This window comes from Syngnathus typhle, linkage group LG1 (genome assembly GCF_033458585.1).
Source record: "Syngnathus typhle isolate RoL2023-S1 ecotype Sweden linkage group LG1, RoL_Styp_1.0, whole genome shotgun sequence".
NCBI lineage: Eukaryota > Metazoa > Chordata > Actinopteri > Syngnathiformes > Syngnathidae > Syngnathus > Syngnathus typhle.
In genome coordinates, this window is record NC_083738.1 from 26,486,753 (window position 1) to 26,509,240 (window position 22,488).

Below are 22,488 nucleotides of genomic sequence, written 5' to 3' on the forward strand. Positions count from 1 at the left end.
GAACTACGATACGATATTTGCCGATATCTTAAAGCCTGCTGCGATTCATTCACGATATATCGCGATATAGTGCTCTACGATAGATTTTTTTTTTTTTAATAAAAAATATAGAACAATATCCTGATTTATAACAATTCATACGCAGAATCAACAAGGTACTGCAAACTCTTTATTTAGGAAATTACAAGAGTATTGTAGTATACAAATTGCTTACTTTAACACTGAACTTTGATGTCGTGTTTTTTCTTTAAATGTGCGGCGAGATTTGTGCTCCCTGAATATTTGATCACCGCATGGCAGGATTTACAAACTGCACGTGTCTTGTCCGTTGAGCCATCTTTTCTTTGGAATCCAAAGTGCTTCCAAACCAATGACTTGAAGCCTAAAGGGGAGCAAATTTCCTCGTCTTTTTGGACACTAGCCATAGCAGCAGCCCAGGAGCCGCGTACTAGTTGTCCCCTCCCCTTTCACGTGCGTGATCTGCTCACAACACAACAACGCCGGGCGCACTGCTCCCGAAAAGAGGAAGCAAGCAACAATGAACTGGATTTCAAAATAAAGTCGCGTCTAATGTCCGAGGTCAAACACGGCGATATAAATCGATGTTTACCTTTAGCATCGATGCCAATAAATCGCAGAGCATTATATCGATTAATCGATGTGTATCGATGTATCGTTACACCCCTAATATGTATATATATATACATATATATATATATTGTAATATATACATATACGTATATATTGTAGTATGTGGTATATATATATATATATATATATATATATATATATATATATATATATATATATATGATTATATATATGGTATATATGGTATATATTAGAGAAATACCAGGGCCTCAAAGAAGAGCTTGAGAAGGCCTGGAAAGTGAAGGCCTCGGTGGTGCCCGTGGTCATTGGGGCACTTGGGGCAGTGACCCCCAAACTGGAGGAGTGGCTACAGCAGATTCCAGGAACAACATCAGACATCTCAGTCCAGAAGAGTGCAGTGCTAGGAACAGCCAAAATACTGCGCAGAACCCTCAAGCTCCCAGGCCTCTGGTAGAGGACCCGAGCTTGGAGTGGGAGAGCACCCGCGGAGGGTGAGAGGGGAATTTTTATATATATATATATATATATATATATATATATATATATATATATATATATATATATATATACATATATGTATATATATATATATACCCACACACATATGTATACATATATACACAGATATAAATTAAATACATACATATATATTACAGTATATGCATGTAGTATACTATATACACATATGCATGTAAATATATATGGGCAAATATATGCTTGGCAGCATAGACAACTGTTCACACGTACAGAGACTTCAAAACAAGAATTTCTGAGCAGCAAGATAGACAAGCTAAGCCCGACTTCATATGTCTGGCAGGTCGTATTTGTTCTTGCTCACAAGCTGCAAACATCTTCTATTGTCCCTTCCAAATGAAGCAGATGCTTTGAGAGACAAGTGGCCCGCCACACTCTGCCGAGACGGCGCTTTGATGAAACAAGCAAAGCGACACGCCGACAATATGGACACGCTGATTGCTTTTGTGGCCTCGCCCCGCCGTGTCGCGTCTTACAGTCGAGGTGTCGCTTCCTCGCCGAGCTGTCGGCCTCCGTGACGAGATGGAGGACTTTGGGCCGTCTCATTAAGAGACGCTTACCTTTTGGTTTTAACATCTCCAGGATGCCGCGTTAAGATAATTAATGACTTGAAAGATTTCCTCTACGAGCTCCGGGGATGTCCGAGCAGAAATGCCTGAGAGGCATTTTTACCGACGTTTCCCGTAGACATCTGGACGAGAGACAGATGCAATTTGTCAGCCCCGCCGCCTCGCTGAGGGTTTCTGAGGACACGCGGTGACGCAACTTTGACAGATGACCGCCGCCGTCTCTCAACACTCGTACACTGACACCATCGCCGTCTTAACTGCGGCCCTTATAAACAGATTTTAAGAAATTTATTTCAGGCGTTCAATTCACACACGGTAGATGGGAAGCGTTGTCGGCAGGCGCGCTCACGACATGCTTAGCTGCAGAGCTTCCGTTTAGAGGGCGTCTTTTCGTTACATAATTAACATTTACACGCGCACACACCCTCTGGTGTAATTAAATCACCGTCATCTGCGTCTATTTTTAAGCAGAGTAATCATCTGCGGTGACTATCAAGCAGGCTAAACCCATATTAGTTTTTTTTCCACACGTTCCAACAACAACATTTGCATCATGGGTCGGTGGTGGGAATGATTTCGACGGATTCATAATTCATGAGCAACCTTGACCGGGGGAGATAGAGGTGACGGGAAGGAAGGGAGCTCCGCAACATCCACTTTTGTCATGCTGGGGTCAGACGCATGCCAAAGTGACTCGGGCGCAGCTGGTTGAGCTCATGTCATAGACTTGTATATGTCTATGAATCTATGTATGAACCAATGTATGAACCAATGTATGAACCAATGTATGAATCTATGTATGAATCAATGTATGTATCTATGTATGTATCTATGTATGTATCTATGTATATGTATGTATATATATGAATGTATCTATATGAATGTATCTATATGAATGTATCTCTGAATGTATCTCTGAATGTATCTCTGAATGTATCTCTGAATGTATCTCTGAATGTATCTCTGAATGTATCTCTGAATGTATCTCTGAATGTATCTATGTATGTATCTATGTACGTATCTATGAACGTATCTATGAACGTATCAATGTACGTATCAATGTACGCATCTATCTACGCATCTATCTACGCATCTATCTACGCATCTATGTACGCTTCTATGTACGCTTCTATGTACGCATCTATGTACGCATCTATGTACGCATCTATCTACGCATCTATGTATCCTTCTGTCCATCTATCCATCTATCCATCTATCCATCTATCCATCTATCCATCTACGTATCTACGTATCTACCTATCTACGTATCTACGTATCTACCTATCTATCTCTATCTCTCTATCTACTGTATGTCCATCCGTCCGTCCGTCCGTCCGTCCGCCCGCCCGCCCGCCCGCCCGCCCGCCCGTCCGTCCGTCCGTCCGTCCGTCCGTCCGTCCATCCATCCATCCATCCATCCATCCATCCATCTCTCTCTATATCTGTAATAACCAAAATGTCTAAATATCTCTATCTCCACACATACACACACACTGCCGTATAAGTATATGGTGGCCGGAATGGCCCCTTTCAGAACAGCAAGGAAAATTGAAACTCGTCACGGTGTGGTCGCCAGAAAGAACACAAAACGCCGATGTCCTCCATTCTCCTTCTGTCCGCCTCCACATCCTACGCTGGAAACAAACCAGGATTTACAGCTCCCGAGCAGAAACGGGCCGCAGCACTAATTATTGGACTCTGGTTCCATCGCAGCTAGCGACCTCCTCCGCATTCCTGAATTCGGTCTCTCCGTGACACTTCCTTTCCGGATCAATGTCTCCTGCGGGACACCTGAGGCAATCGAGAAGAGCTGATTGCCATCCCGTTTTCTTCTCGCGTTCGTCCTTTTCCAATCTCACCGGGCGGGATGCTCAGCTGGTATCCAACTGCTGCCTTCCCTCCATCGCGACGCATCCACCAAACCCTCGTCTCATCTCACCGAAACTTTTATTTTCCTTCCCCACTGCCCACGAGGACAATCCATCCACATTTAAATGTCCTAACAATTTTGTTGAAGCTGATGCCCACTTCCGTATTTAGCAGCGAAAACTCCGATAACTAATTCCGCAGACGATGGTGAATTTTTTTCAACTATATCATGAAATGAAACCGTTTTCCCGCATCCTTTTCCACATGTATACGCAAACAGTCCTTCCAAAGACAGTGGGAGAAAACCAAGAACACGCCGGAAGGAATTTGAGCACTTGACACACACATGAATGCTGGCGGGCAGTATTTGGCTACGTTCGCTTCATGCATTATCCATATGTTGGATTTAATGCATAAATCAACAGTGGGCGCGAAGCTACAATTGTCAGGAATGAGGTTGCTCACGTTCCATAGTCTCCAAATACAGTGGATAGAAGAAGTCTACACACCCTTGTTCAGATGTATGTCATCCTTTTGCGATGTGAAACAAAAACAGAATGGCTTCTATTATGTTTGTCTTTATTGAACGTGATTCTGTCTTTTCAAGAGGGAAAGCAAATCCAAAATTGATTGCGGTTGCGGAAGTGCGCACACCCTCTCGTAACTCGGATGATAGTGTTCAGAATTCAGGTCAGCACACACCCGCCAACATTTTAATTGAATTTAAATAATTGTAATTGTCTCTGATTAACGCCAAATAAAGTTCAGATGTTCTAGTTGGCTATTTTTTCAGAAGTCTGAAGTTTTTTTTGGTAACATTTCGAAGCTGTTCATAATTACATAGAAAAGATATGAAAAGATCAAAATAGTAGTCAAACATACATCTAGAATTGATTTGAGGTTAATCCAAAGCAAGAGTGTCACATGAGAGTGTGTACACTTACGCAACCACATTGTTTGCTTTAAATCCTTGACTTGTATAGATTACAGGTGACTTTAATGCAGGGAAACGAAAATGATTTATCTTGGTCTCATCTTTTTATATCACAAAACCTGGCACTGGCACAAAGGTGTGTAAAATGCACACAGCGTTTAATTTATTTTGCATGTATGATCTGCAAAAGAATCCCGGGCTGTTCCTATCGCCGGGCCTGCAGTCCTGCATCACGTTGACTGGCCTGACATGGAGGGCAGGAAGGGAAAGGAAGACTGCCAAGCAGTCAGATCAGGTGCCAAGTCCCGTTTGCTGCTTCCGACACCCACATCTGCTCAAAGGCCATTTGGAGAAAAGCTACCCCCGCCCCCCCCTTCCTCAAAGTCACCTGGATGTCGACATTGTAAGACGGTGCTTTGTTTTTTTTGTGTTCTTTGGACTGGAAAACACAAAGTCTGTAGTATCTGTGTATTTTTAAGTATTGTGCATGACATGAGTCATTGCGTGCAAATGCTCCCATGGCCTCAGGTGCTCTTTCTGCCGCATTTGATGGGCCAATAAAGATGCAATGGCGAGGCTGCCGCCCAGTACAAAGCCTCCCGCGTAGGACCATGCCGTGTCACATACATGATGGATGCAGCGGCGTGTAAACTGGCCACGCACGTTAAAAAAAAAAAAAAAAAGGCAAAGAGCGGAGTAATGGGCCGAGCAAGAGGCGGTAAAATGAGAAATGACGCAGAGATAAGACGAGATATTTGCTGGAGCGCCGCTGGCACGTGTCTCGGGTTCTGATGTCAACTGTCGTTGGGGTTGAGATCACTGAGATCCATATTCAAGCTGATGATGGCTTGACCCTGAATAAATATTTGTGTATGGATCATCGTTATTTGAAAGAATATGACTCGCAGAATTCAGTGCTTGTTTGCAGTTAGCACGTCAATGGGATTTCACATTGACTTTAGCATTAGCACCGGGGATGTTTTCAAAAACAAAGCTTGGATATGTAAATATAAAATACCTGTCATTATTTTGTTTGTGTGCTTAGTTTGACACTAAGCTCTATCCGGGATGTTTTTAAAAAGTTTAAAGCACGCTCGGGGTCGGCACAATCACGTACACGCTACGCTAACATGGTGCGTTCGGGATACTTTCACAACGTCGGGAACTTAATAACACAGCGTGCCACTGGGCACTTTTTTTCAAATAATGTTTTTAGAAACGAGAGAAGCCGAAATCACAATTTCGACTTTCACATTTTGACTGTAAAGCGAATAATGACGTTAGCATTTAGCTAATATTACCCAAAACCTGTTAGTTTTGTTAGCAGACATTTCATGAATCGCGACAAGGCAAGCCTTTCTATTGGCAGCCATTCATGACAACCCTGTGGCCCAATTACAACCAGCACGCTTGCTCGTTAAGCTACTGGTGTACCCAATGTCAAAAAACAACAGAAAGCAAGTCCCGTCCTGCAATGAGACATTCAGCACCGAAGCATCTTGACTGCCATATGTTGTTTACCTGCGGCGCAACGGGCGACCATTCACGCTTCTAACTTTGCGGGGAAATCGCTCGTGCATGAAGGCTCGCTCCGACGGACGAACCCCGTCAATCACCCTCGGGATGAACTCAAAACAGAGAGCGCGTTTTGAGGCTTCCGTGTACTCATTCTGCTTGTTTACATTACACGAGAGCCTTGTGAGAGAATCCCCTAAATAACAGTGCCATCCCCCTGGGGGGGGGGGGGCGTCATCTCGCGGGCATCCCGGGAGCGATGCATGATGACTCAAGGCGCTGTCATCTCAGCGTAATGATGATCAATCCCGGCTATTAGCGGCCGGCAGCTCCCCGCCGACAACGCTTTGACACGAGAAAAATGCGTCCGCCTAATCGGTCCCGTAACTGGCATTTTTTGTCGGAGCGCCCGCAGCAAAAAAGTGGGCCACCGGGAGGGAGGTGGGGGGTTGGGGACGAGACGATGGAGAGCGGCGATGAAGGAGCGCTGATGAGCCAGCCAGGCAGGCGGCAAGCAAAGTTGTAAACTTCACAAACGCGCCGTTGAGTGAGCGCCTGCGGGGATCGGCTGATTGGCGGTGAGGAAAATGTCAAAACTGAACAAGTACGACTTTTGACAGCACGCGTGTGTGTGTGTGTGCGTGTAATACCCTACGGGAGGCCTGAAGTGCAAAACATAACTACAAATAAGTAAACACAACAGGATCTCAATAAGCGCAAATATGAAAGAGCATTTGACAGTTTTGATTTGCTGTTGTGATTGCTTTTTGGTTTTTTTTGGCAGTTTTTAGATTTGCTGTATGATTGATGATTTATCTGGTGGTTTTTATTCTAATTAGTCATTTTTGTGTGTGTTTGTTTTCATTTGCTATTGTATCTTTTTATGTGATGATTTTTTTTGCTTTTGTGTTTTTTTAATTTTCTATTGTGATTTCACAGCTTTTTTTTTTGCTTTGATATTTTAAAGTTTAAGTTTTTTTTTTAATTCTGTGTTTTTTTCCGTTTAGTTATTATTTGTTGTTTTACATTTTAGGGCCACTAGACTCATGTCTCATACTGCTCATTAAGTGGAGAGCACTTGTCACATCAATTCTTGCGGGGGTTGCTATGGAGACTAAGAATTTAGCATGTTATGTGTGCAGGTGCTTTGTGTTTGTGTGTGCGTGTGTATTGATCTTTTTTGTGTGTGTGTGCGTCATAGCCAATGTACTTAGATTGTTCCACCTGGGTGTCTGGAAAATGTCTCTGGTCATGTCAGGTTGTTCTCACAATGCTGCCCAGTACGACACAAGCAAAAGTGCACACAAAATCATCTCGAGCGGTTCACAATCAATATTTACGTAACAATATAGCGTAATTTTCGGAGTATAAGTCGCACCGGAGTATAAATCGCACCAGCCATAAAATGCCCAAAAAAGTGAAAAGAAACATATATATGTATATAAGTCGCTCCTGAGTATAAGTCGCCCCCCCCCACCCAAACTACGAAAAAAAAACGCGACTTATAGTCCGAAAATTACGGTAATGAAATTATTTAAAAAAACAACAACACATCAATCCTCACCAGAGATTATTAAATATGTACAGTTTGCTATCAAGGCTTTGTTTGTCGGCTGTGACGAACCAATCACAGGACAGAAAAATACTGATGTCATTAAGAGCCAGAGCTCCGGCCCTATGAGGACGAGTTTGACATTTGGTAAAAAAACTCGCACTTTTAATATACCGTATTTTCCGCCCTATAAGGCGCACCTAAAAACCTAAATTTTTCTCAAAAACCAACAGTGCGCCTTATAGTCCGGTGCGCCTTATATATGGACCAAATTCCTAAATTCAAACTGGCCCGAAGTATTGTGTCATGAAATCAATCATAAGTGGCCTGCTGAAGACTATGAATCATGACTCAAAAAGACTATGGATCATTATTTTATGATTATAAAGTAATTTGTTCCGTCTGAAGTTGAAAAAAAAAGATAAAATGGAGAATGATTTGATTTGGATTAAAAATCTGACATGATGCATTAATGGTGCGCCTTATAGTCCGCTGCGCCTTATATAAGGACAAAGTTTTCAAATGGGCCATTCATTGAAGGTGCGCCTTATAGTCCGGTGCGCCTTATAGGCCGGAAAATACGGTAGTTAAAGTTATAACGGGCAACGCAGATCGGTGTGGCAACACATGGACGCTAAAATCGGATTGGATTAAAAAAATACAGTCACGTTGACATGGTGGAAGCAGCGCAGCCAAGACGAACGCTAGCGAACGAAGACAATAGACTGTGTGTGTGTGTTCGCACATCGGTGTGAAAATGAAAACCATCAATTCTCAAACCTCCATTTTGCACGTCGCACTGCCCTGGGATCCGAAGATGCAAGAATGTCAAACAGACACACATACACCTCAAGAGCGTAGAACGTGGGCTCTGCCGCACGCCGGAGCGGCTCTGCGGGTTTTATTTTTAGCATGGCAGGCAAATCCACCCACCCGCCCCCCTCCTGCTCTCTGGCCTCCCTCTCATCTCTCTCCTGCCATCACTTCTCTCATCTGTCACCCTCATCTTGGTGTGTGCGGGCTTTAATGCCCTCCGCTCCCGCCGCCATTGATCACAAATAGATGCGTTGTCTCACTTTCATCGCGCTCCCTCGGACGGGGGTTTTCGTCACGTCTGTCACCACGGCAGCCGAGCAGCGTTGAGGTCAGGCGCCGGGCGGCCTGTTACGTATTTAACGCTGCACAATTCCCGACGCGCACGTACGCCGGGGATCACGAGCCTGCCTGCACGTCTGCCTGCTGCTGAGTATTATTATATGCTGTTTTTTTTTTTGCTTTAGCTTTTGTGTTATTTTATTTATTGCGTCATTTGGTGTTCCACAGGGTTCAACTTTAGGGCCCCTGCAGTTTTCATTGCATATCTTTGGTTCCATCTTAAAAAACATATCGTACGATGTGGATGACGGCCAGATTTAAGTTCCGCTAAGCAAAAAAAACCTGAAGGGCATTTGTGTCCTGTCTGGAGGAAATCAAAGCACGGAACTTTTGGAATTCAAACAAAAACAGAACGTTTGGTGTTTGGTCCGACTGACCTCGTTTGAGATGAGTTGAGTTTGTCTGTGTTGCTGCTTTGTGTGATCATTTCGAAATTCCTTGGTGGTTTAACTGGACAAGAATAGTTTTCAAAATACACAATATATACAATGCTCAGTCCATTTTTGTTTCTGTCAGTTTCCCAAGAAAATTTCAGCTGGGGGTGATCAAAAGTTTGAAGCAAGCACATTTGGCTTCTTGTTTTGCAAGCAGAAAAAATATTTTCAGACCTCAGACTTCAATATAGAATGAAAAAAAAAAATCTGTTAGTCAGAACAATCAATACAAAGGCCTCATGACTCACCCAGCACACCAAGACGATAATTCATAGTCACCACAATGACGTTGCCGTAGGCGGCAAGGACGCTGGCGTCAAACATGTTTCCGGTGCCTTCCATGTACGAGCCGCCGTGAATGAAGAGCATCACCGGCTTCTTTCTGCGGTCGCGAATATCTGCAAAAAGACCAAGCAATCATTCATAATAAGGTCAATGATACTTTTATGTATTGTCTTTGATGACATGTTGCTTTTGATAATAAGAACAAATTGTAAGGTTGGATGAGGATCAACACTCGAGGAGTGCAGCGCTACCCACAAAGTACTTGCACGAGTACTTTTAAAGCAACAATTTGGGGTCATTTAAAATAACACAGTGGAAGCAGTTTTGTTGATTGTCAAGTGATGTTGCACCATCGAGGGATGCTGGGGAAAAAAAATACTCTTGTATTTTTTACACGCATCTATTCCTCACCGTTGCTCGAGGGGGGGAGGGGGGGGGGGAAATAGCTGGAGGTCATTTCAGTTGTCGATAACAACTGCACAAACAAGCCAATGTTTCCTTTTGAACTTCTCCTCAAAGTGTGTTTAACAAGCTGATGTATTTCTTTTCAGCTCTGATAATTTATCGTTTCGCATCAAGGCCAGCGAGGCATGAAAAAAAACCCCCACGAAAATAAGCAAAGCGCAGAAGAGAGGCGGCAAAAAGGTAACACGAGCCTTTATGTTTGCCGTTGATAGACAAAGAATGAGAAGAGGAGAAAAGAAATTAAATGCTGGGTGTCTTCCGTCCATTGTCGTCCTTGTTGGTGACAGATCGCCATCTGTGCTTCTATCCCAAATTTCCATAACAGCCCTCACCTTGCCTCGGCTCTCGGCACAAATGCAAACGCTGAGCTGCAAGGACGGTTACATCAACATCTTTCTCGGTCGATTCCCAAGCCGTTCATTTTCAGGAAACGTATTCTCTTGGAAGCTATTGTTGCGCGCTGGGCAGGACGGCAACAAGATGACGCAAGAAAGAATTCCGGAGAAGCCTCGTAGTTACATTTTTGGAAATCATCTCCATGAGACGCTGGCTCGTAATGAGGAGAAAAGCCGTTGCCGTAGTAACCTTACATCAGCCACTTTCGTTGATGTGATGCGGAGCCAGGACAGTATTCCCGAAATGCCTGCAATGGACTTGACACTGAGCCCATTGCCCAAGTATCCACTTTGGACATGGCCCTTTGACTCACCGTACACGGTGACATATTGTTCTCTGCAAACGATGCATCTCAAGTAGCCGTTTGCAAATCAATAAGATCGATCGGCTCGCTTGATAGACGGATCCCCTGCAGCTGCTTTCGAGCTTTTCAAGCCAAGCGTGTGCTGCACATTTGCACGGCACTGTGCACATCGTGGTGCTCAGATGGTTCAGTATTTGCTAAAAATTCCTGAAATGGTCCTCTTGGGAATTCATGTTATTTTTAGTGATGGAAAATTGAAGCATCAAAATGGGTTCGTGAACCAGTTGTATTTTCACGCTCTGTTTAAATTGGCTTTAAAGCACCCAGGCTGTTTGTTAAACCTCTTTCTTCAAAGCAACAGTGCCATCTAGAGGAGTAAAAAATACAAGTGGTTCATGAAGCAAATTTGAAGCTTCATTTTCCCCAAAATAAAATAATAAATTAAAATAATTTATTTTAGATTTTTATTTTCTCCTAGTTTGTCCTGTATATCTAATGCATATGAAATTATTTTTAACCTTTCAATATTTTTACATGACAGGAAAAGCCTACTAAAAAAAACGAACTGTATTAATCCAATAGCAGGTGTGTCCTGACTCAAATTTAACATGCCTTTTGAATTGGTGCATTCTAAATACAGCCACATCCCCAGTCACGAGGGTGTGTACACTTCTGCAAGTCGTCTAATCTTACCTTCCCTTTTAAAAAGTATTTTTCAAAATCGAATTGTACAGATTAAAGGTTATATTAATCAGGGGAAAACGATTTCAAATGACTTATAGAGTCTTGATCTCATTTTTTGATAGAAAACACAAACATTTGGCAGTCTGAGGCAATCGCCCTGGGACTTAAGAACTTCTCCAGATGAAAGTGATCCAAAAGGAGAAGAGTAAACAAGGATCAACGAGGCAGGCTGAACACGCCAACTCGGCTCGGCAAACTTGAACAAGAGCGGGAGGGACGGCGTTAGACGGCAGAAGGCTGGCACCCCGAGGAGTCGGGTGCTCTGGAGCAGAACGGCAGACAACGGCGCTATTAGGCCAACACTCGTGTTCAGCATACCACCCACCGACAAGCCCCAGGATGCCACCTCCTGCTCCTCTTGCCATCCTGCTGCTTGACTAGTGACTGATGAGCATCGAGCGTACAGATACGACAACATATCTGCTAGCTTAACGCTAATTAGCATCCATGCGGCAGCGCTTGAACACTTTAAGCAACGGATTGAACACAAACGGTGCAGCACCTCTGTTCTTTATCCTCCGCGTAGAACGATTAATATTATTGATTGCTGCATCCTTGTTAGGGAACAATAGCAAAGAACTGAACAGTTGGATATGCAAGTTCAAAGGTCAAGTCTCAAAGTTACTGTGCATTTTTCGGTTCAGCCCGAAATCCCGACCGGCTGGACGGGTGTCACATGCATGCGGGGTTATCGGGAGGCCACGGTGATGGAGGAGCGGAGGTGCGGTGATGAATGGGCCCTGATGAGATGCACAGTGGCAGAGCTGGCCCACAGGCCGCGGCACCGGCCTAAAGACCAATCGTTAGAGCACAATGGATCACGGGGCCGGACTGATTGCATCGGAGATGTGCGAGTGTGTGTGTGTGGATACGCCGAGAGTGCATTTTCAGACACACTGCCTGCTAAGGTGAAGCTAAAGAGGATGTCACTTTGTTTAATGGGCATATAAACTGACTTGGCCTTTAAAAATCAAATACAAATGTACCATCTAAGAACACGTGCAGGGGGCGCTAAGTCGGCGTGGACTCTTGCGAAATTTCAATTCGGTTGTTGACTATGTGTGCAAATTGGTATTCAAACATATACAAAGTGGATGGGTGGATGGATGGATGGATGGATGGATGGATGGATGGATGGATGGATGGATGGATGGATGGATGGATGGATGGATGGATGGGCGATAGAGCGATAGAGCGATAGAGCGATAGAGCGATAGATAGATAGAGCGATAGATAGATAGAGCGATAGATAGATAGAGCGATAGATAGATAGATAGATAGATAGATAGATAGATAGATAGATAGATAGATAGATAGATAGATAGATAGATAGATAGATAGATAGATAGATAGATAGATAGATAGATAGATAGATAGATAGATAGATAGATAGATAGATAGATAGATAGATAGATAGATAGATAGATAGATAGATAGATAGATAGATAGATAGATAGATAGATAGATAGATAGATAGACAGATAGACAGATAGACAGATAGACAGATAGACAGACAGACAGACACCTTGACGCTGAAGTGTTTGCGCCGCTTTCTCGCTGGCCTCCCATGGTGCTGGATCCATATCTGCTTGTTTACGGAGCCTTCAGCAGGAGCCGGAGCTGTCTTGTCTCCTCCCCGTTTTTTGTTCATTTAAGCCAAACAAACAGGTAGTGCTGTGAGCTCTGCTTACCTACACTTACAACTTACTAGTTTTTTTTTTTTTAAATCATATTTCAGCCTGATTGATCTCTGTTGAGTGAAATATTTCGTCATGTTATGTACAATTTTTTTTAAATTGCCATTGTACTGGAACTGTTTATGCTGTTTTCAACTTCAACCTAATTAGCACTTCAACCTCCATCTTTGTTCCACTGTTGTTTCCCATCCTTTAACCTCCTTTTCTTTGCATGTCTCGCGTTGCTTTCTTTTAGCCTTAAGCCTCTCGGACTCACGCTGACCCCCCCCGCCGCTCCTCTCCCGAGCGTTCACGTCCGCCCGCTTAACTTTTGTTCGCGTACAAAACCTTTCATCTGTGGATTCTGCCTTTCTAAGCACGCGTGACAGCCGAGTAAAATCACATTTTCAGCCCGTAATGGAAAATATTCCCAAACGCTTGGAAACCGGAATCTTGCCGGGTTTCTTATCGGTCAATAATGAGGGATGAAAATGCTTTTTAATTATTTACCAAATTCATTTCAATCCCGAAGGAGGTTCCCATGAGAAGTTTGTGGAAAATGAGACAAACACATACAAGGTGAGGACCAGAAAGATCTAAAGAGCACTTTGGATTTGACGTAGTAGATAGAGGAATCAGCTTTGAAATTAGACGAAGGGCGCACATGAGCAACGTTTCTCTTTCTTTGCTCATTTGCTTGCGTGGACATGCAGACGACCGTCCTCATGCAACCTTCTCGTCCTCCATCTCTTTTCCTATATCGTTCTACCCTCTCTGAGGGCTGTCAGAAAACCAGCACGGAGGCTTGCCTGTTCCTACGTGGAAAAGATTTGATCAATATTGTAAGACTTCAATGAATTTCTCAGGGCGTTAAGCAAAAATCCATTTCTCTAATGTATAAGTTGCAGTCGAGTGTGCACCATTTACATTCGAGATGCTGATTAGTGCGCCTTTTAAAAAGGCCACGTTGTGGCTTTCTCATGTATTTTCCATTTGGCTGAAGAGGGAGCCTCGACTGTCGGCGCCAGTGTTCTCGTTAAGAGAGGCTGTCAGAGTTCTCCTTCTCCGATGCAACAATGCAGCCTTAATTGGGACACTGCTGCGACAGTAACTATCCAATCAGGAACAAACTCAAGGAGAATGGAAGAAAAACAGCACTCCATGAAAAAAAATATATCTATATATATATGTGTGTGTGTGTGTGTATATATATATATACCATGTCAACTTTTGTCACATGAAAATTGCACTGATGTCACGTCGGCTAGTAAAAAGGATCTTGAAGGATCTCTGTTGCCGTGGTGACGCAGCACAGCAACAGCAATACAAACACACGCAGTACATAGACATATATACATATATACATATATATACATATATACATATATATATATATATATATATATATATATATATATATATATATATATATATATATATATATATATATATATATATATATATAGACATATATATGTCAGCATATTTATGTGTGTCATATACATATATACATATATACATATATACATATATACACATATATACATATATATATACATATATATATACATATATATATACATATATATATATATATACACATATATACATACATATATATATATATATATACACATATATACACATATGTACACACACGCACGCACACTTATATACTGTTTGACAATGAAGAGATCAAAATCTTCTCCTTTATCCTGGATGAAGGTTTATCTTGATTATCATCTTTCAAATGAATCCAATTTGAATTTCTTTGCCGCTGTCACCCGATATGTATTTGCATTCGATAAGAGTGTTGCGCTACAAACAAACTTGCATCGCTTGACGGGATTTGATCAAACGATTATTATTAGAAATAGAAGCATGTCTTAATGATGTGACTATCACAGTGTAATTAAAACCGTCGCATGCGTCTTATTCTTATCGCCGGCAGCTGTTATTGGAAAAAGCCGCACGCATGCGCCACACGAGTCAAGGCCCGGCGATCGTTTGTAAATAAAATAATCAGGCTGTGACGCAACCTCGTTTACGATATTAAAAGCAAAACAAATTCATCAAAGAGTCTTTTTATTTCCTATTTATTTTTGCCCGGGGATTTCCACGTTGTTGGGATCTATACCTCAGGGAGTCCCAGTTGACAGTTTGCAGATTAGCAGATGGAGTAGGTCATTAGTTTCTGCACTTTAATTAATTCCTAAATGCTAACCTCCCACACTTTACGAGACTGTCATTATTTCTGTTAGACGGAGGACGCACGAGCCGCGCCGACGCCGAAGCTCGATAAGGTTGCTCGTTTAAAAACGCGGTCGGGAGTTGTCGGCTGGAGGCGACATAGTCGGAAACCGACGTAGCTCGTTGAGGTGATGAGTGTGATAACCCCGACCGGCCTCGCGATGATCCTTTGGAGTTATTTATAATCGCACCAAAATATGATTTCACACAAACAAAAACAGCGCACGACAACAACAACATTCTAACGCCGACGACATTTTCCGTCCACTTTTTTACAGCGAAGATTAATGCAATGTGGAAATAATGGTGACAGTGACTTTCCAAGGTCAGGAATGGGAATGAGATATTTTTTACTCTGGGTTTTCCTTCAGAACAAAACTACACGATGATTTACGGAGAAAAAAATGACTGGAGGAACGCTAAAGACACACGACAAATAACTATCAAACGCATACGTAAGAAAAGGAAACGCTCATTATGGGATTTCGTAAAATGCACGTCACGAATGCGTCATGTCATGTTTAGACCACATAACATTTCCCAATGGAGGATAGGAAGACAAAGTAAAATAACTTCTAATCTGAGTTACTTTCAAAATCAAGTCATCAAGTTACTTTTTTAAGGTAACCACGGCAACACCCCCCCCGTGAAGTCCGATCTTGGGGATCAAATCTGTTCTGAATCCATTTGCCGCCCAGCAAAAAGCCTCAAACTTGCCCAAGAGGAAAAAAAAAAGATTCCTCCTCATAAAACCCGAGAAGAAAAAAATGCCTTCAAGAAACAAGAGCGATGATAAGATCAGCTCCAGTGCTGCAGCGAGGAGATAAACAAGTCCTTGGATGCCCCCCTTGAACCAACCTGATATGATTGGCCGGCGGTTTATTGGTGGACTCCGGTGGCAATTTCACCCTCGGGCTGAGGGATTGAGGCCCAATCATGATGGGCCTCCTCTGCATTTTGGGGACAAAGGTGGCGCGATGCGTTCAAGGTCGCTTGGGAAAAGGTGATGAGGATGGAAAACACACACAATGACTCCCAGATGGAGTTCATCCTAGCGATGGCTTTTGATTCATGTCAGCATATTTATGTGTGTGTGTGTGCGTGTGTGTGTTTTCCATACACCCCCCCAAAAAAGACTGGAAACAAGAAAAAAGGCAAAACATGCATCAAAAATACCTTCGTCTCGAGGCTTGTTGGCTGCAGATTCATCGTGTTTTTTTGTGAGCGGACCTAGGGTTCAGAAAAAAAGGGGGGGAAAAAGAGAAAAGAGAAAATTCAAAAAAGATTACTGGCAAAAAACGTTTTTTTAAAAAAAAAAAAAAAAGACAAAAAAAGAATACCAAAAAAATAAGAGAAGAAGCAAGAGCAAAAAAGACAAAGCAGTTTGTGTTTTGTTGTTGCTGTTGTGTTTTGTTGTTTCAAAAGAGGACAAAAACAAAATGCATCACAGACACATTCATCACAAGAAAAGACACAAGATCAAGAAAGCTGATGATGTCATCATCTCCTCTTTTGCTTCTCTCCTCCTGCGGGAGAAATGTGCTCCAGCCCGATCCCCGATTGGTGCAGCTGCATCAGGATGGGCGTGTCTACCAACTGAGATGATCACAGTTTTTAAGGCTTTCTACCTCCCAATTAAACAAACAAAAAAAAATCCCCCCCTCTCCCAAAAAAAGAAAAGCTGTGTAGCAGAAAATTAGCTGATTTGATCCGCAACAATTTCAACCGCACAGCTGCTATTTAAGCGGTGAAATCACATCCACAAAGAGCAAAACACAATCGTCAATTAGTACGCCATAGCGTCGCGCGGTCAACCGCAAAACCAAAAACCTTCAATTACACGATATCCCTGTCGTGTTCGGGGAAAAAAAACAAAAGCCACGTCCGCCGGGACACTCTGTCATTATTCACAGAGTCGGTCAAAAATTACATAACACAACAAGAGCGACTTGTTTTTATTTTGTGTCGTCTAATTGTATGTTTATCGTGTACTGTGTCTCGTCACCGTGGGATGGAGGAAACGGAATTTCGGTTTCTTTGTGTGTCTTGACATATGAAGGGATTGACAATAAAGCTGACTTTGAACTTTGAACTTTGATTAAGGGGCGCAGGTGAAAAAAAATTTTGTTCATTTGACCCCTGTCTGACCACTGGCTGCTTTTAGGAAGGAAACTACCAAGAAAATCAATTGGTAATTGGACGTAAACTTCCAATGTTACCTTAAGAGAAAATGACAACAAATGAGTAAGTGATTTTGTGTGCATGCATGTGTGTGTGTGTGTATGTATGTATCTCTCTCCTCTCCTCTCCTCTCCTCTCCTCTCCTCTCCTCTCCTCTCCTCTCCTCTCCTCTCCTCTCCTCTCCTCTCCTCTCCTCTCCTCTCCTCTCCTCTCCTCTCCTCTCCTCTCCTCTCCTCTCCTCTCCTCTCCTCTCCTCTCCTCTCCTCTCCTCTCCTCTCCTCTCCTCTCCTCTCCTCCTCTCTCTCTCTCTGTTATTGTAGATATGCGTGTGTGTATGTATGTGTGTGTGTGCGTATATACACATACATACATATATACATACACATATATATGTATATAAATATATACACATGTATATTGTAAATGTGCATGTGTGTGTGTATATCCATTTATATACATATGTAAATATACACATTTAAATACATTGATACATATATACACATATACATACATATATACATGTGTATACATTTATATACATATATACAGTATATCCCTATATTTACATATATGAATAAGCCATATATACACTGAATATATATATGTGTGTGTGTGTGTCTATATATATATATATATATATATATATATATATATATATATATGATATACATGATGTCATTTATGTGCACATGACAATTACAATGTAAAAACATTTGTAAGCTCTGTCTAGCTATTTGTTTTGTATCGCGTTTTTTTTTATTTATTTTTTTGCAAAAGGTGAGTGATGTAGCACAAGGAGTCGTTTAATCAAGCAACATTCACCGGCTTGGCGACACGTCGAGCACTCGATGGAGTTTGATTGACATCGCAACGAGTGGCTGAGACGAGGTGCGGTGGGAATCAAGAACGGAAAGAAAAAAATAAGACGACGACGATGCCGTTTAAAGAAGCTGATGAGAATGTTTGACGGCGCTCTCCATCAACGCATACATCTGCCTTTAAATCCCAACACGCAAATGTTATAATCGACGTTTCTAGGAACCTTCCATTTTCACAGTAATAAAAATTTAGACACACTTTTCAATTGGGAAGCAAATCTGTTTTGCAAAGAGATTTTTCTTTTCCTACACAATGGATTGAATGGAATGATGTCTGTCTATCTGGAGGATTATGAAAACCCGCCAAGACCAATTTCACGACATAAGCCCAAAGATCAGTCCATAAAGATTTGGGTCAAATCCATTTAGAGGAAAAAAAAAAAAAAAGTTAAGCCGTGCAGGTATTCAGCCTTTAAATGAAGCAGATGACACCACCGCCATTGATGACTATCTGCTCAAGGGCAGACAGGAGACGGGAAGTCTAAATCCTGGACTGAAAACGAGGAGGGTGAAAAAACAAAAAGAAGCCAAAACGTAAACAGATGATATTGGCGGCCATGTCGTGTGAAACCGGGTGTGAGCGAAAAGCAAACAAGGAAGACGCGGCGAGTGACAGAGAGGCTGACGGAATGACCTTTACAGAGTGGTAATTATCAAGTCGGCGTGAAGGTTAAAGCCATTTTCGAAGCGTGGAAACCGGCGCGCACAAACACACCATTCGCTATTCATGCTTTCGCCCACACCAAAACTGACTGCAAATAAGATCCATTGCCATCACCAACACACAATGACACCATTTTTCCATTCATTTCATCTCTCCACATATTATTGGAAAATATTACATAATATATTATTCAATATAGCGATATTTTTGCAATATTGAATAATATATTATGTAGTATTTATTTTTTGTAAAATAAACATAATATATAAGCGTCTTCGGGTTTTTGAAAAGCGCTATACAAATGTAATGAATTATTATTATTATTATTATATTCAACATGTACCTAAAGAATCGACATTTACATAATGAAAAATTATATTGAATTAAACAAAATAATTTATTAAATAATTAAATGATAATTATAATAATTTATGATTATGAAATATATTTTTTTTTAGCCAGCAAAATAAGCAAGCTCAATGTATACATATTGAATAGGCCAATATCAGGGTATTATTTTTTTTATATTATGCAGCGGTAATTGTTATATTGACATTTTTAATCAGTGGAGGTGAAATACACACATATTAGCCTAACCCTCCTTCCTCATTCGACATTGCGACGTCAGATTATTTATTTACCTTCCATCAGTATTGACTCTGTAAAATTGCACGAATGACTCAACGCCGCTACGTCACGGCTAACCTTCTTTCAAGCAACATGGCCGCCCCAGGGATCTCTCGAAAAAAAGTTCATAGAGCTCTTATGAGCTTGTTCTAACAAGTGCAACCAAGAAAGATACAGTTTTTCTTGCTAAACAAGGTACACTTTAATAAATTAGCATTTATACTCCTTTATTTCTCTGTGGGGTTGAACCAAATTTGGAGCGTTTGGACCTTGGAGTAGGCGTACTAAAAGCAATAACACGAGTTGCACATAGACATTTCTCATAAAGTGGACCAAAATAATCCAATCGCCGGACAAATTTATTTGGTCTGTCCATTCCCACGAGAACTTACGGCTTCTTAATGAAAAACAGCTCACATTCACTTTGTGGTGATTTCTTGTCGTCTGGTTCTGGTGGGAAAGCTTGTAGCCCATGTAAAGCGGTGAAAATAGTTTGAAAAGAAAAGAAACTGCTCTTGAGCGCAATTGATGTTTGAGACTTGTCGCCGTATTGCAAAACTACTTCCATCTTATTGTTTTATTTCTTGCATGGCCGTCGTTTGTTGTGGTTGTCTTGTTTTTATCGTCATTTTATAAGCATCTTCTTTAGGTAGTATAATGTTGACTCAAAATGTTGCCTGGGACCTCAAAACAAGCAGGTGTTTTATTTTTTTGACTTCCTGTAAAGTTGTCATTTGACAGTTTGAGGTTTCCGCCCGCCGATATCTATCAATCTGGGTATGCGCTATCCGTGGTGCTGAATCGCAATATAAAGTAGCTATAATACAAATTGAACAAAATGTGCCCTGGGAACTCAAAACAAGCTGGTTTTTTTTTTTTATTCCTGTAAAGTTGTCATTTGACAGTTTGAGGTTCCCTCCCGCCGATATCTGCGTATCTGGGTATGAGCTGTCCGTGGTGCTGAAATGATTCAAAGGCTCCCCTGCATTGAGCACTGTGGGAGGTGCAGGCTATTTATGTGTGTGAGGTAAGGAGCTCAGGGTTGGGTAGTGGGGGGAGGGGGCGATTTGCATTCACTGCCACCATCATGCTCAGTTCCAGAAAGATCCGAAAGGAAGAAGAAAAGGCCCTTTGAGTGTGGAAGACTAGTGCTGTATGTATAGCAAATCATCCCATAATAATATACGGTAGCTCAATGGGCTGTAACTATATGTTCACCGTTGCAACAACTGAATTCCAAGGATTTGGAAAAAATATTCCAATTGTGTGTGTAATATATATATATATATACCGTATTTTCTGGACTATAAGTCGCACCTAAAACCCCAAAATTTTCTCAAAAGCCGACGGTGCGCCTTATAGTCCGGTGCGCCTTATATATGGACCAAATTCCTAAATTTAAACTTGCCCGAAGCATTGTGTCATGAAATCAAACATAAGTGGCGCGCTGAAGACTATGAATCATGAATCAAAAAGACTATGGATCATTATTTTGTGATTAAAAAGTAATTTGTTGCGTCTGAAGTTGAAATAGAAAAGATAAAATGGAGAATGATTTGATTTGGATTAAAAATCTGACATGATGCATTAATGGTGCGCCTTATAGTCCGGTGCGCCTTATATAAGGACAAAGTTTTAAAATCTGCCATTCATTGAAGGTGCGCCTTATAGTCCGGAAAATACGGTATATATATGTATATAAATAAAATAAAAATATATAACTATTTTGTGAGGACTTGAAAGCGTCACAATAAACTTTGATTTTTGTCCAATTTGATTCATTTGTACGTTCATGCTGAATCAACGGTCCACAGCAAGTTGGCCGATTGCACTTGCTCGAAAAGCGCTGACCAGGCAGCTGGGGAGAACACCTGCACCATCTTAATAAGATGGAACGCAAGACCTGTGTGACAAAGATAATAATGCTGGCGTTGATTCAAAGTGTTTGACACTATTGCGAACGACACGCATAATAATAAACACATTTTGAAAGCAGTAGCTCTCTGACAGACTGAATCAAACTCGGGCATTATTATTCTCACAAATCCGTGCCTGAAATGGAGTATTAAGGAGATACATTCGGTCATTGGGATAAATGGAGCGTGCGACACGGTGCTGCTAACACTCCTGAGATCTTTAATAGAACACAATCAGAGGTACTTCTCCCACCCCGCACTTAAATCAGATAGTGTGATTATTTAAGTGCCGCTGAAAAGTCAATTCACTCCGCAGTGCCTAAATGGATCATTGAGATGAGCAAGCAAGTCATATTACTTTCTCCACCGCTCACCCGTCGGCGAGCGGGAAGCTGCGAGTCGACTTGCGAAAGGGAGTACGCGCAGGACAAAGCCTCCATAAGCTCCACCCCCAGGACGTAACTTGTTAAAAATCTTGGCAACTGTGCTAACGTTGCTAAAGTTCATTTGGCGCGAGGTGGAAAGACCAAATTTTGATGCCTGACAGAAATCTGCCCTACTGCCGTATGGCGTTCCACAGGGTTCAATTTCGGGGCCCCTTCTGTTTTCATTTTTTGCCATCTTAAGAAATCATTCTTTCACTGCTATACAAATGATAGTCAGAACTACCACGACGAACCCTTTTAGTCTTCAACAAGCTAGAGTTTCTTCCTTTCAACTTTGGGGTCCACTAAGCCAGACCGTGATCCACGACAAAACGTAAAAGAAACAGACATACTCAAGCTGTTCACTAATGTTCAAATAAAGTCCCCTTGTAAAGAGAAGTCTCTCTCCAAGCTTGATTGGTTTCCATCTCCAAGAAGAATTCCGAGTTAAATGGATGAGGGGAGGATCAGGAAGTCGTGTCTGGCATAATGCAGGAAGACAC

At 41.8% G+C, this 22,488-nt stretch overlaps 1 protein-coding gene across 2 annotated transcripts in view; it reads right to left on the minus strand.

Moving 5' to 3' along the window:
* nlgn2a (neuroligin 2a) overlaps positions 1–22,488 on the minus strand; it is a 57,877-nt gene that overhangs the window by 12,174 nt on the left and 23,215 nt on the right. The window contains exons 3-4 of one of the 2 annotated variants that reach the window (XM_061284973.1): positions 16,471–16,524; positions 9,423–9,572 (exon numbers count right to left, since the gene is read on the minus strand). In XM_061284973.1, the coding sequence (XP_061140957.1) occupies positions 9,423–9,572; positions 16,471–16,524 (204 nt within the window). The remainder of the gene's footprint in view (positions 1–9,422; positions 9,573–16,470; positions 16,525–22,488) is intronic. The other variant, XM_061284980.1, reaches the window with a different exon arrangement.